The sequence below is a fragment of the Rhinolophus ferrumequinum genome (assembly GCF_004115265.2).
Source record: "Rhinolophus ferrumequinum isolate MPI-CBG mRhiFer1 chromosome 5 unlocalized genomic scaffold, mRhiFer1_v1.p scaffold_110_arrow_ctg1, whole genome shotgun sequence".
NCBI classification, from domain to species: domain Eukaryota; kingdom Metazoa; phylum Chordata; class Mammalia; order Chiroptera; family Rhinolophidae; genus Rhinolophus; species Rhinolophus ferrumequinum.
The window spans coordinates 10,959,787-10,975,066 of NW_022680355.1; the positions used below are offsets into that span (position 1 = coordinate 10,959,787).

The 15,280-nt window shown below is 32.1% G+C and overlaps 2 protein-coding genes across 12 annotated transcripts in view; one reads left to right on the top strand and one right to left on the bottom strand.

Annotated features, from left to right (window-relative positions):
- PDSS1 (decaprenyl diphosphate synthase subunit 1) overlaps positions 1 to 268 on the top strand; it is a 36,293-nt gene extending 36,025 nt beyond the window's left edge. For both annotated transcript variants that reach the window (XM_033100629.1, XM_033100630.1), the window contains one exon: positions 92 to 268. In XM_033100629.1, coding sequence (XP_032956520.1) covers positions 92 to 232 — 141 coding nt within the window. In that variant the 3' untranslated portion in view covers positions 233 to 268. The remainder of the gene's footprint in view (positions 1 to 91) is intronic.
- Positions 269 to 354: 86 nt separating this feature from the next.
- The window catches only part of ABI1 (abl interactor 1), a 109,653-nt gene continuing 94,727 nt past the window's right edge, over positions 355 to 15,280 (bottom strand). For 4 of the 10 annotated variants that reach the window (XM_033100622.1, XM_033100620.1, XM_033100618.1 and 1 more), the window contains 4 exons: positions 13,313 to 13,489; positions 10,110 to 10,196; positions 6,282 to 6,467; positions 355 to 2,483 (listed from right to left, as the gene is read on the bottom strand). In XM_033100622.1, the coding sequence (XP_032956513.1) occupies positions 2,308 to 2,483; positions 6,282 to 6,467; positions 10,110 to 10,196; positions 13,313 to 13,489 (626 nt within the window). In that variant the 3' untranslated portion in view covers positions 355 to 2,307. The remainder of the gene's footprint in view (positions 2,484 to 6,281; positions 6,468 to 10,109; positions 10,197 to 13,312; positions 13,490 to 15,280) is intronic. The other 6 variants (XM_033100624.1, XM_033100623.1, XM_033100621.1 and 3 more) reach the window with 3 other exon arrangements.

The window sequence follows — 15,280 nt, forward strand, 5'->3', positions numbered from 1 at the left end:
GTATGTTTTAGTTCATTCTAATGACTTTAAGAGCTGATCCAGGGCTGATCCAGGGTAACACGCATCTGTCCTGTTTCTCTGTGCCCCACAGAGTGATGGTGTGCAACAAACAACCTACCTCGCCCAGCGGTACTGCCACGAAGCAATAAGAGAGATCAGTAAACTTCGACCATCCCCAGAAAGAGATGCTCTCATACAACTCTCGGAAACTGTACTCACAAGAGATAAATGACATGTCTTTCAGTTATTTCTGGCAGCTATTTTACCAGACTGTGCCTAAAGAATTTTGTGGAATATACTTTGCTTCATGTGCAGATAACCAAAAATCATTTTAAAAAATCATTTCAACCTTAATGATGGGCAATTTTTTTTTATTGGCAAAGTTTTTCAGAAAATTTTTTAAATGTAATTAAACCATCTGAATCTGTCATTCTGGTCCTGTAAATTCTAATCAAGGTATCTTGATGGTTATATGTGGTATTGTTTACACTGTTAATATTCACATGTAAAGCCATTACACAAATAAATAATCAATGTTAAAATTCAAACAGTTTATCTTATTTCACTATAGGAGTAAAAGGTCAGAGAACTGTGAGGTCTACATTTCAATCTGCATTAGATTTTAACAGTATCCAAAACTTCATATAGGAGAATGGTTTATTATAAAAGACTGTACATAAAATTTAGACGTTAAATACAAAATTAAGAGAATATTCCACTCAAAAAAATGAAGAAGATAGCTAGCAGAGCACTAGTGATACTGCAATTATGTTTAAAATTAACAAAGGCAAAATGCATATGCAACAGTCATACTGATTTGGTAGCAATGGTCTTTAATTTGCAGGAATAAATATTTTGCACTAGTCTTACCATTTACTATGTTGTTGTAAGTCTGTAACGCCCAGTACGTAACTGTAATTAGAAATCCAAACAATTCCTCAATACACAGAAACCCACACTTGGGTGCTCTACTTTAACATCCCAGGCAATACAGAATTATACACAAGAGAAAACATCCCTCGAAACCTCCCTTAAACTAAGAGGAGACACACAAAGTGCATGTGTTGCATTTCAATTATGTCAAAAGACAATACAAATCTGTTGGTCAGGTATATCCTTGTTTGCTGATTAATATATGATCTACCTTTTTCCCCCAATCATTATAAAAATCTTTTTATGTTGCTAGTGCCAGGTAATGGATTAATTTGTGCCTATTCAAAAATCAATCACATTCACGTCTACAAAACAGTATGTAAAAGATACTTATAATTTCCTTTCGTCAAACCAGTATGCAGCAGTCCACTGGAAAACTGAAAGACTGATAACAGCAGTGCTTAAGAATCTTACCCACAGAATGTGTATACTTTTACACATTTTCTTAGCTTTGAAAAAAGTTACTTTAGAAAAACAATTAAGTAGATTGAATTGTAAATAACCACAGATTTTAAATCTGCTAGAATCAATCACATTGATGTGGGGACAAGTTGAAATAAGGCTAAAATTTTTTTCCAAGTTAATATACTGAGAAAATAGACCATAATTCTGCAATAAATCAGTATCTTTTATTTATTTATTTTTTTAAAGCAAACCAGTGAAGGAAAGGACAAAAACCTTTGGTTCACTTATATATTTATGAATGGAAAAAATTTATAATGCAAATTCACTCATTAAAAAACTTAGGTACAAATTACAACATTACAGATAACCTTTTTTTTTGTTTTGTTTCACATGGAAAGCTTAGAGACTCGATTCATTTCAAGAGACCTAAGTACGAGTACTCCAAGTAAATATTACACAAATTGGAAGCATCTTGGATTTTTTAAAGTATATGTCAATACATAAATTTGTATGCATGCTTTAAACAAAGTTATATTTCAAGAATGAGAGAGTCTAAACAAAAAGTATGACCAGCACCAGCATTTAAGTTTCTGATTTTAATATTAGTCTGACATAGCATTAGTAACCATGCTCACTAAAACATGTAAAGGTACAATCTGAATGATTTGTTATATATTATACTCCATATTCCCAGAATATTTAGGCTGGTCATAAAGTTAACATTGTGTAAGTAAGTACATAAGCAAAATCAGTTATGGGCAGCTTCTTGTATAAATTGCGGTTTAGCAATATACAAACTGCCTCAAAGATTTATGCTTACAGGTAGACATTCAATTATTCCAATAAAACAGCATGTCCTGAAAATATGGGCACATTTTAAAACATTTTAAGACAATTCTGTTACCCATTAATAGTCCCACAGTATGACTGAGTAATAATAAGAACCTACTTTGAAAGAAAAAAAAAAGTTTAATCAGTATAGTGCATGATTGATTCAACATAATTCCCAGGGAACAGACCAGTCACTCGATTGCAAACTCCTTCATACCAACCATCATCGTTCTTCTTTATCACATAAATGATTGCACCCTCCATAAATGACAGCTCATCATCCTTATCTTTCGTATAATCGTATATTGCCACAACTATGGAGAAAGTAAAAAAATAACACATGAGTGCACTCCATCCAACATTTAACTGAATTTTAAAATACAACGTCAATTAAATCTATAATATAGCAGAACTATTTTAATGAATATTTTTAATTCTTACATTTATAAATATAGGTAGAGCAGTGGCCAAACCATGTGCCTAAATCACTAGCTTGATCTTAGGACCAAATTAACAATCTAGTTATTATTAAGCTAGAGAAATCATTAGTTTCTACCTATTGGGGAATTTTAGGATTTATTAGATATTTCAATTCATTTGTTCAAAAATATCTACTAAGTGCCAACCATATGCAAAACACCATTTTCCAAAATAACTTGGGCAAAGCTGCATCTAATTTGAAAATACAACTATCTAATTTGAAAATACATATACACTGGGAGGTAAAGCTCATCCTACTCAATCGAAGGAAAACATTCATGTAATTTATGGGGCTATATTTAGAATCATTCACAGAATATTTACACACTTTAAGGTCATAGGATTTTTTGGTTTTTTTAAGGGGAAATAGCTGAGTAAAGAAAGACCCATTAAGCCAGAGAACTGTTTGTAATTCTGTGGTATCTGTGATTACTTTGAATTCAAAATATTCACTTTCTTTGCACTGTTGTGGAAAGGAAAGGCATCAAAAATTACTAGTATTTTGGGCAACTGGTTGGCTCAGTTGGTTAGAGCGCAGTGCTCATAACAAGGTTGCCGGTTCGATTCCCACATGGGCCAGTGAGCTGTGTCCTCCACTAGATTGAAAACAATGACTTGACTTGGAGCTGAACTGCACCCCCACAACTAGACTGAAAACGACTTGACTTGGAGCTGATGGGTCCTGGTAAAGCACACTGACACTGTTCCCCAATATTCCTCAATAAAACTTAAAAAAAAAAAAAATTACTAGTTTTCCAAACTACTGGTTTATGAATTTAATTATTCCTTCCTTCTGCCTTTATAGCACAATAATTCTGAAATTATATGTAATTTTCCGGTATATGTCAAATGGTATGTGATGTGGATTTTCTTCATTGACTTACCTTGTGTAGCTTTTAAAATAGAGTTTTTAAGACATTTAAGATGTTCTGGAACTCACTTTTCCCCTAAAAAGATGGCTACTCCCCATAATTATTCTGAATTAAATTATAATAAGAGACCTGAAGCACTAATCTACAGCATTTGCTAAATCAAAATAGGCAATCTTTTTATCCCCTGCACCAACTACTATATTACGTCAACTCAACAAATCCATTCCCTCTATTTTCATCCTGCAGCAAAATCATGGTATTGTGATTATAAGCTCAATGACATAGTTTTTTAAAAACCCCAAAACATAAAGAATAAACAATATTAAATTATCCTGGTATTAGTTTTGGCTAAAAAAGCATCCAAGAAAATTGAGTGAATGCTAGAGATAATAAAGAAAATAGTGTAATAATAAAAAAGTAAAATATTGATTATTAATTTATCAATGAATATTTATTAACTGGTAACATTAATTTCTTTGCATTCAGAGTCATAATGGGTTAAATTTTGAGATGACTTGTAAACTGATTATGACAAAGGCTTGACACCCTCAGTCACTCAGCAGAATTTTATTTCCTCTTGTTCTTATTTCCTCTTCCACTCATAGGCGTAGAAAGAGCTGGTAAAAGTACTGACCTAAATTAATAATGTTTCTATTTTCCAAGTCCCCTTTGTAAATGTAACCTAGTCACACCCAACCTCCCGTCCCCCAAAGCACATAGTCTCACATAATAACTTCTACTGCTGAGTACTTAACCTATTAACAATTCAATGTGCATTCTACATGCCAGGACCCGAATCCATATAGAGAGCTAAACTCTCCCTCCTGTATGTATTGTAGGTTTCTTTGGAAGTCAAAATCTAATACTCAAATCCTACTTCTACATGATAAGAATTTGAAGACAGCTATCTAGTCCCTCTGAAATCTTTTTCTCAACTTAAAAAAAGAAAGCTTTCAACTATCTCTCATAGATGCACTTTCTAGATATTTTGGCCCTCCTGAATATTCTCTAAAGGCATTCCTGTCTGCAAGATCTTGACATATGTATTTAAAATTAGACATAATAATAGTTAACATAAATGAATATGATGAGACTGGTACATATTAGACTGAAGTTCAGCTAATGTACCCTAGAAATCTGGCTTTTTGAACAGCCATGTCATACTGTTGATTAATATATTCAACTGAAATCCTATTAAACCAGGTTTTATTCATCTTGTAATTATAAAGGTGACTATTAAAAGCTTTAAATATAATCCTACTAAATAGCAACGTTTCGATTTAGAAGAGGGGTCAGCAAACAATGGCCCACGGCTAAATCCAAGCCACTGCCTTTTTTAAGTATCAAGTTTTATTGGAACACAGGCACATGCACTCACTTCTGTATTGTCTATGGCTGCTTTTGTGTTATAACAGTCGGGATGAATAGTTGTATCAAGAGACTGTGGCTGGCAAAGTTGAAAATATTTCATTTTGCAATATGTACAGATACCGAATCATTACGTTGTACACCTAAAACTGATATAACGTTATGTCAATTATACCTCCATTTTTAAAGAAAGTTAAAAATATTTATCTGGTCTTTTACAAAAAACGTGTGATGACCCCTGCTTTAAGACTCATCATTTCAACTTGTGAAGGTGTTTTTAAATCCTGCTCTGTTACTAAGTATATTAACCATTATATGATTCCAAATATATTAACCATTATATAATTCCAAATTTGTCAACTTATATAAACGTAATAGTCCCAATTTCATAGATACTTAAAGTTAAATTTGCTTTTCCAAGCCAGACAATATAGGTAAAAACACAACTGAAGACTACTCAAGCTTATCACTCTCATAATAACCACGTGTCTCTATTTGAAGTACATGAGAATCTAAAGGTAAAGCAGAATATTCAAGACTTCTTGAACAACATGTAGAATATTTACTGTTTAAAAACATAAAAAAGAGAAATAGCAAATTTACTTTTTGCCATGTATTCAATTATTTGGACAAGAGAGAATGCAACAGGTCTCAAGAGCTACACCTACTTGCTCAAAGTCAGTTAATCCAGTGAAGCCAATGGAAGGGAATAATACATTTCAAATGCAACCAAATGTTATTAACTAAATTAGAAGCATTTTCCACATCGCTACAGAAATATGGCACAGAATTGGATGACAAAATGCAAATAAACTCTCTAAAAACAAGATTTGTTTCTTTTCTACCATTTCTTGATATGTAAAAGTGAGTGGTCAGGTAATTTAGGTAAATTTGGACATTAAAGTTATACATCATTTCATGAAATGATTATCTTCTCTGTCATAAGATCAACCAACTGAAAACTTTAAATTGAAGCTTTTTCTTGTGATAGTCCCAATATATTTTAAAATATTTAGATATGAAAGGTATCTGTTCTTATTATAAGCTTCGGAATTTTGTTTGAAATCTTTACTACTTATATGACTAGTAAATCATTTCACTTCTTTTTTCTGCCTGAGTTGACTCACTATGAAATGCATACAGGCCAGTTAATCTCCAGCTAGAAGCATATGTCATTTGAAAAAGCACACGTACATTATACTTTTAATTGAAAACATTAAGAGTCCTCCCCTTACATTGGGAATGTATAGGAAATAAGGTTTAATGAAATCATTTTGGCTGGTAAGGCTTTTCAAAAGGTTAACAACACTGGATTAGATGTTCTTCATAACTCTAAAATTCTATAATTAGGTTATTTTCCTTTACACCAATTCAGTGATGACTGTAGCTCACCTTTCTCAATATAATTCTTGGGGGCCCAAGCAGGATCTCCATCTGCATACGGGTCATTATACTGAACTACTGCAGCCTCCTCGTCTTCATAATCCACTGGAGGTGGTGGGGGGGGAGGCGGGGAGTCATCAAACATGGGAATGTCGTCTGGTGGGGGGGGTGGGGGTGGAGTTGGACTATCAGCAACTAAAAAAATTCAGATAATTTGAATCAGAAATTAGACTAATTCATAAATTAACAGAATTTAAGAAAGCTCTAAGTCATATACAGCATGCACTATAAGAAAACATGCAATGATTAGAAATAAAAGCTTGGTGTGTTAAAGCTTCTACTACTCTTAAGAATAATTTTGCAGTAATAAAATGAGGTAAAAATAAGGGTATTAGGAAGTGCTACAAATTAATGAACGAAGCAGGTTAGTTGACAAAAATCTTTTTTTTTTTTTTAAAGGAGAAAGGAGTAAGTAAGTTTCCTTATTCCAAGGCTCAGATCAGAACAAATGTCACTCTTAGCCTTGTTCCTTAGTCACTTTTGTCATTTGGACTACAATAATCATAATGAATAACATTACATTAATGGTTTGAAAACCATTCACTGTGCACATTCATGTCCCTGATTTTGGCTTTTAATATCTTTAGCTCCCCAGAAATAAGTGCGTGGATATTTTTGTTTGTTTTAACGGAGAATTAAAGTTGGTGGTGGTATTAAATCCGCTTCTACGTATTTTCTATTCTTTTATTTAAATTTTAACAAGATGAGAGAAAACTAAATTAAAAATTAAGAAATTCCAAACTAGCAAATCTCATTGAACATTTTTTAAAATGTTTGTAGTTATAATCAACTTTTGTAATATAGAAAGCAAGCTAAGATTTTTGCATTATTGCTAGTAAAACATAAAGATGGGATGAGGGAGAGACTAGATCCTAAAGATCCAATTTTCTAAGAATACATCCACAACAAAGATTTTAAAAAATAAAGTATTATGGGGAGGTAATTAAAAAAAACAAACAGAAAGTAACTTGTATCATGCAGAACAATAAAAACAACTCATACCTCAAATTCTAGATGGTTGTGGTATGTGTCTGTGTGTGATTTAAATAATCAAAAGTGTAAACAGTGAAATGGGAAAATGTCAGGCTAGAACTGTGTTCACTGAACTATTATGACACCAGGTAACAAATGCTCCCAATATTAAGGAAGTCAAAGCTAGAACACAACTAATTCTAATTTAAATTTCTGATCCACATATTTTTTTAAAAGTTAATGACATGAAAATGTTTTGGTATAAATTGATACGGGACTTATAAATAACTGCAGGGGAGAAATTTAGAATAACAATATACTAACTCAAATGTCAATTTCTGGGGCTATTTATGTGATCAAAAAAAGCAGTCATAATCTATCTGTAATACAGGTTTTAAAGTTTATTCCACCCTATTTGGAATAATGTGCCTCAAATGTAACTGAGGGACCGAGACTTGAAACATTTGCATAACAGCCCTATTTCCATAACCACTTTAATTCTGTGATTTCTATTTTATCCTGTGGTGATGCTAATTCTGATAGTCTACAATTTATTTTTCCATTGAATGCCTGGGTCTATTTTATTTTTACCCATAAATACTCCATAAAGCTTTCTATTACTCGTAAGAGGATAAGAAAATAGGTGTGAATCCATCAAAGAGCCAAAGCTGATATCCTTAATTTGGCTTAATGTGTAAATTATATATGTTTGCCTGAATCCCTAAATTGCATCTACTCTGGATTTTATATATTACTTATTAGTTTAATGTTTTCATTCAGTTGTCTTCATGTCCACCTACAGTGAATCTCCACTGGCTTATCTTCACTATATATACACAGGGGCAGGAGTCTGGTCAATCTAATTCTCTACGCATAATACTTTGTCTAGCACTGGCTGTAATTAGTTGAAAAATGTTTTCTGATGTTAATCATAAACATATGTATAAACACTGATGACTTTTTTAAAGGCTCATGTCTTAAACTGAAACACTCATTAATAGGTTAACTGCTACATGCATTCATTATCACCAACTTTGAGTTAGTGGAACTCAGTATTGAAGAAACTGAATACTGAAGAGAACACAGAAAATTTGTAGTTCAAAAAACATTTAAGATACTGATACACAGTTTCTCACCAATCTTCCTAACATGCTTTCAAAGCAAATAGATGCCAAATAAAGTTGAGCATTCAACAGCACGAGGAGAATGACTGATTGACTCAAGTTCATATGTTTGGTAAAAAGAACTAAAATAGTACCAAATGGACCTCTTTAGCAAAAACCAGGCATGCCTAGAATAATGTACATTCATTCTGAATTTCTATGGAAAAAAAGTTACCAAAAAGCTAGGCAATGAGCTTTGGACCCATTAAATGGATGTTCATTATGATAATTTTTAAATACGTAGTTCCTAAAAATTCTTGGCTGTTAAGGCAGCTCACAAGGTTTAACTGGCTTAGTTTTTAAACTCTTAGAGCATTAAGGACCAGCAATTAACCCTTATTCACTTATTTTTAAAATAAGATTCACTTATTTTTACATATTTAAACACATTAGAGTTTATAAACAAATTTCAAAGTTGGTTTACACTCAGAAATTTCAGTATTTTGAAAGTACAATGTTTTATAAATCCATTAAAACATACATTTCTTGAAGGTAGGGACTTTGTCTTAGACTATTTGTATTTTTCCCAAAGACTAGCACATAACACTGAATAAACAAATATCTGACTAGAGGAAAGGAGGAAATAGGTAGAGTAACACAATAGGGTCAGCAAAAGCTGAACAATGGAATTTGCCACAATGTAGTCTCCTAGAAGATGGGCTGCTCAAGTGGGTTACACATTTGTTCAAACCATTCTGAGAGTTATCTGCATGGTGATGGTCCCAAATTACTAGCAGTAAATTTTACTCCCAGACCACCTTACCATCTTAATCTCAACAATGTAATTCTGTGATTGTCGTAGTCTTCATTTTGCCAAATAACATTCACTATGATCATATAGCTAGGATTATACATCTTCCAGAGCCTTAATCAGGCAGCAATATAAACTACTCTATCCTAATTAAATCCACATATTCAAAAGCATTTCCAAAACTCATTAATTCTGACCTAAAAATAACTGACAGATTTGCATATTCGTAAATAATCCTCATGAGCCTGCATGTAGCCAAAAACATAAAGAGGGCTCTACAATGATTATCACTCTTACTTACATGGATAGATATCATGGATATAATTTACTTATTCTTACAGATTCATTCTCATCCTAACAATGAATCTTTATATAGGTTCAAAATTATTTATGTATCAAAATCTGAGGCTATAAAACTTTCTCCAAAAACCTGTGTAATTAAAAGGGAAAACAAAAAACTGTCCCAAGCGCACAATAAATTTAATCGCACAGTATAACTATCTATGCCTTTATGAATTTGCTGGCAACAGAATACAAAATCTTTTCTAACTAATTTCCCTAATAATTATTGAAGCTGGCAGTTTCCATCCAATGTAAATTTCTGTGTTTGATATTCTTTCCATAAGAATCTGCAAAGATCAGATTTCATGTTTTAGATCATGTAAATATGTAAGAAAGTCTCAGTTTTGAAATTTAGATGGGTCAGTAATCATGCACACCAGAGGAAAAAAACTGAAGACCGTGCTCTTCAGTTTCAATAGCGCATCTGCACCTATTTTCAAGATAAGATTAGCGTCCCAAAAAAAGTAAGGAAAACTGATGACTTATCAGCCATGCATGCTACAAGGAGACAGCCTCTACTCTTTGATAGCTCAGTTTTTCCAAACTTACTGTTTTCCTGCACCCTGGCCACGAAGCCTGTGAGAGGTATCTGTGGAGTCAACTGAGGCATAGGGGGAGGGGGCGGAGCAATAGAAACTGGTAGCAACAACACAGTATGGGGGGAAGTAAAACAGATAAAGGAAAGAAAAGGAAACAAACAAAAAGCAGAAGTCAGTTACAAGGACCACAAACATAAGTATGCAAAGAACAGTTTGCCAATGAAACAAAACAAAACAAAAAACAAAACAAAAACCTGCAGAACCTTCTTCAAGTTCATTACCCACTAGCAAACCTAAAGCTGAGTTGTACTTAGCCAACTAGAAAACAAATACATTTTATTTAATCCTAATGTTATATTGTTCGGGGAAGATTTAAATTTACCATCACATTCACTTTCATGCAATGTAATTTTCAAAATCTAAGGAAACACTTAAAAAAAAAAAGTTAATAGTGAAATACTGATAGAGGTTTCCAGGATATTGTGTTTCCATATTTCTATAACCCAACAGATTTGTCTAACTTTCAGGTAATGTTGCAAATTAGAACCCACATAAATAAATACGTCATGAAATAGCTATTTATTCCATGTATAAATAACTACATTAAGCACAGTTTTCCTTTAAAGACAGTTCTTATTATATATCTCAATTTACACACAGCTCTCCAGGAAAAACTCTTGTTTGTAAAACAAGGTTACTGTTACTTTTTAAGTTGACAATTTTAAAGACATCACTCCTAAATTTATTAGGGAAAAAGAGTGCTTCATATACCATGTTAATTGTTCACTGAGTTTTATGGGATATATTTCAAGAGTGACCTTTTTATTATCAGTGTTCTAAAAAAGGAAACTTGATCTAACAATAGGTTAAAATATGGAATTATTTGCACTGAAGTAATTTCTAACAAGTCACTGGGTAGCTGAAAATATATTCCAACTTCTTTCTGGAGAGGACATAATCTATTAAAAAACTGATACCAAATGCTTATATGAGCAGCAAATGTATTAAAAATTGTAACAAACTGGAAGTATACATACATTTACCACTTTGTCTCATTTTAGAAAGACAATTTCTAAATTTCTAAATTTTTTTTGCCAAAGATTGCTCAAAAAAGTCAACAAGAATGTATCACAAAATTGTTTACTGGCAGTCACCAAGAAGTGACATTCAATTGACAGAGAAAAACAATTATTGGTTCCCAAGGATCATGTAATCGAAAGGTAGTTTCAATTAAACCGATTTACAAATTTTGTTGGTAAGCATAAAAATTTGAAAGAAGTTCAGTGTTCAAAGAAGCAATTACTTAACAAAGCAATATATGTTCAATAATACCCACTATATGGCTAAAAATAGCATTCAACTCACTATGAAGTTGGTCCTCATTCATTCTGATACTCTGTATATAGAAAGCTCTTAAATGAATAAAATGTTACAGGTCTTGATTTTTAAAGAACTCCCACAAATCTAAAAAAATTTTTTTAGAAACAACCCTTACTAACTAGCCATGCTGGTTAGTACGGAAAGAAAAAGAAAAGCTACTAATCATTACCACCACATTTAGACAGAAAGAAATATGCACATCAAAACACTAACAACATTTATATCTACTACTATTACAACACCAACAGTAACTCAAATTGAAGGATAATTAATCTGACAACATACAATAATATATTTAAAATTTAAGGCAAAATTTGCTTTAAAATATCAAAAGACAGACATTCAGTAATGAAAATGTTTTGTCTGAGAATAAGCAACCCTCCCAAGTACTGTTAAAATAAAACTACACAAACATGGATTAGGTGAAAAGTCACCAAAAGTTCTATTTGCAGAGTAAATTAAGTGTCTAAATGAGAAGAAAAATCAGAAACATAAAGATGGGATCTAAAAATGCAGCATAACATGAAAAAAAAGAAGTTCATGAAACTAGTGAGCTGATAATCAGATAATCTGTGGAATATTCAGACTTAGCTTCCTTTCACTACCAAAGGAGACCAGGGAAAATGTGAGGTAAAATTCTAACTGGTAAAGTTTCTTAGTATTATAGTTTGGATGACAATTTTAGTCTAGAAAAAGGCTGTATAAATTTGGGATATCTGACACTTCTGCTAAAGTGGTTTTCAATTCTTATGAGTTTTTTTGTTATAACACAATTAATCTTTAACTCTAAAATTAAACAAAAAACAAATAAGGTAACTTTCCCCCAGTTCCGCTTTAAAATATATGTTCAGAACATGCATTATATTAGGTTGGTGCAAAAGTAATTGTGGTTTAAAAGGTTAAAAATTGCAAAAAGCACAATTACTTTTGCACCAACCTAATAAATAAAAAGAACTTAAACCAACTTCCTATGTACACATGGGGAGTATTCAGTGTTTTGTAAGTAAACTAATAAAACACACAGCTCTAGAAAATAGCTACTACAAAAACTACATGGGGAAAGTGTTTTAATCTAGGCCCAGTGATCACCACTTCAAGCCAGTAACAAATGCTGGACAACAGGCTCATTTCAGATTTCTTTATCTGTTTTTTTCCTTTTTGGATTAAGCATCTGACTATGGAAAGCAAAATTAATGACTACCATAAGTAATTCAAACTTCCTAACATTACATGCCCAAACCATTTTCTAATCTTATCACCTTTAAACACTGATTGCAGTTAGTGTTGAGATGTGCAATTTGAGGTGAAAAAGGAAGAAATCAAAAGAAAATCCTCCTTACTGTTATAATTATTCAGAGACAGAATAGGCACACACCACAAATGTTTTTTTAATAGTTTTGAACTCATTTCAGCATAGGTTAACAAGCTTAAAAGTGATAGCCAGCAATTTCGTTATATTATTTTAAAAGAAAAACGATGTTCAGTGTTTTAAATTTTACTGTTATTGAAAAACCTCAAATATGCCAATAAAAATTAATTCAGTTTAATTTCAGTGGTGTTCTTCTCTAGTTCTATTTATAGTAATAAAAATATAGGAAAGCATATTAAAGGTAATTTTTAGTATACAAGTATACCAAGCCTGAATTTTTTTGCGAGAAAGTGATAAGCAATTACTTTTTAAATGGTATAATTCAAGAACTAACTTCCTAAAGCAAAAATGAACATGAAATAGTATGGTTTCAATTGCTGTCTATCACTGGTAAGAATTAACAGTTTCAGTTTCCTTCAAAAGGAGTTCCACTATTGCTGTACGCCTGCAAAGCACAAGCTTACTTGAATTCTGAGAATAAAGTGGACCTCCATTAACATGAGGCTGAGCAGAAAACTGAGCAGTCACAGAGGGAGTCCGTCTGTATCCACCAGAAGAAGTCGAAGAAGTGGTAGAGTTGTGTCGAGAAATCTGCCTGGTCATTGTGCCATACTGGGAGCCAGGAGCTGAGCCCGGGGCCGCTGAAAAGCATTAGTCAAAAGCAACCAACAAAGAACTTGAGCACTGTTTGTCACCTCCAATAGCAGAACAAAGAGAGAGGGACTCTCAGTAAGAAGTCGTTATTACTTTTTTAAAGCCCACAGCACAAAATAAAGAGAAAAGTAAAGGTAAAACACAAATAGCTCTAGCTCTGAAGTTACAAACAGAAGGAAAAACAGATACTGTGTGGAAAGCTGCAAAAGTAAATATGTAACATTCTTAAACCTTTAATTTAGCATAATTCCAAATCGTATTTTGCTAATATTATATATACATTTTTTGTATCATTTTAGAACACATAGCTTTTATATGTAAATTGTGTCTCTCCAACAAAATAGATACAAAATATAGTCTGAGGTGAAAAGCGTCAGTTTTTAAATGTAAATGTATTTCTATCTGGTATACAAACTTCTTCCTTTCTATTGACAGACAAATCTTCAGAAGTACAGTGTAAGAATCTATCCAGCCAAATCCAGTTTAAGTTATAAAATGTAAACAGGTAAGCATATTTCCATACATAGCACTATATTTATTTGAATTTACTGTATTAGCAGTTATCAATACATATTACAGGAGAATCATTTTAAAAAGGAGTACAACTTCTACATTCAAAGCTCTTAAATATGTTGTCAGATTCCTTGTGTATCTCTACTTTAATAACATACTTTTCCCTATCACTTAAATTTTTGTAACTGACAAAACTGGAAAAAATTTTAGACTGTAAAGTAGACATTTTAAGGCAGCTTTGTGTAGAAAATCCACTGTCTTTCTCCATACTTGGAGGGTTTTTCCATACCACACCCAAAGCAATCTTTTTAAAAAAATTATAATGCATAAACTGACTAAAGTATTAATACTTAAAATTTTATTCAATGCCACCTTTACCAACATTGCAAAAGTTTAATACTTAAAGGGTTAATAAAGTTCAAAGCCTCTAAAGTTAACTCTACTTTCCAAAGGTAACTTTGGGATTAATATTATCCTCTTTACCCAATCCAAGCACAACTAAGTAAAAAGACAGCATCCTAGTTTATTTTCATTCAGTTGTCTAATTTAACCTCCCCTAGAAGTCATAAAAGGTATTAGTAGATAAAACCGTACAGCAGAGCTTGTTCATTAGAAGCAGTGCTAATACTGAACATTTTGGAGCTCCCAAGCCATAGGCAGTCACTAGTTACTTGAATCATCCACAAGTTCATTTTCTAAATAGAAACACATCTTAAAAATCAGTCTATTCAAAAGTTTTCATGAGTAAATTTGGACAGCTAGGTTTTCTCGAAATATAAGATGTAACTCTATAACCATTTTTAATAGAAATCTCTGTAAAATCATTTTTATATTTCTCTGATATGTAATAAAATGTGTATAAAATCTAAGTTATTTTTCTTGGTGATTTAAAACCAAACACCAACTATTTATCAGTTCCAAACTATGACTATTTTAGAATTTATTTTAATGATTTATAAAATAAATTATAATACCAAAGGGTGTGTGATTGATATATATACATAACTATATTACATATAAATTATAAATGCATATGCTATATGGTAATATATAGTATATATTGTATGTAATGATTATATAGAACCTATTTACATAAATATACCTTATAAATATATATAATTTAAAAAAAAAAAAATATCCTGCTCCAAGAAAGAGGATTACCATTATCACTGAAGCTTCCTGTATGCCCCCTTCTGGATCCCAAGCCCCAAAAGGTATGTGTTAAACATTTGCTTTCTTTACTATACATAGCTTTTTTTTTAAAA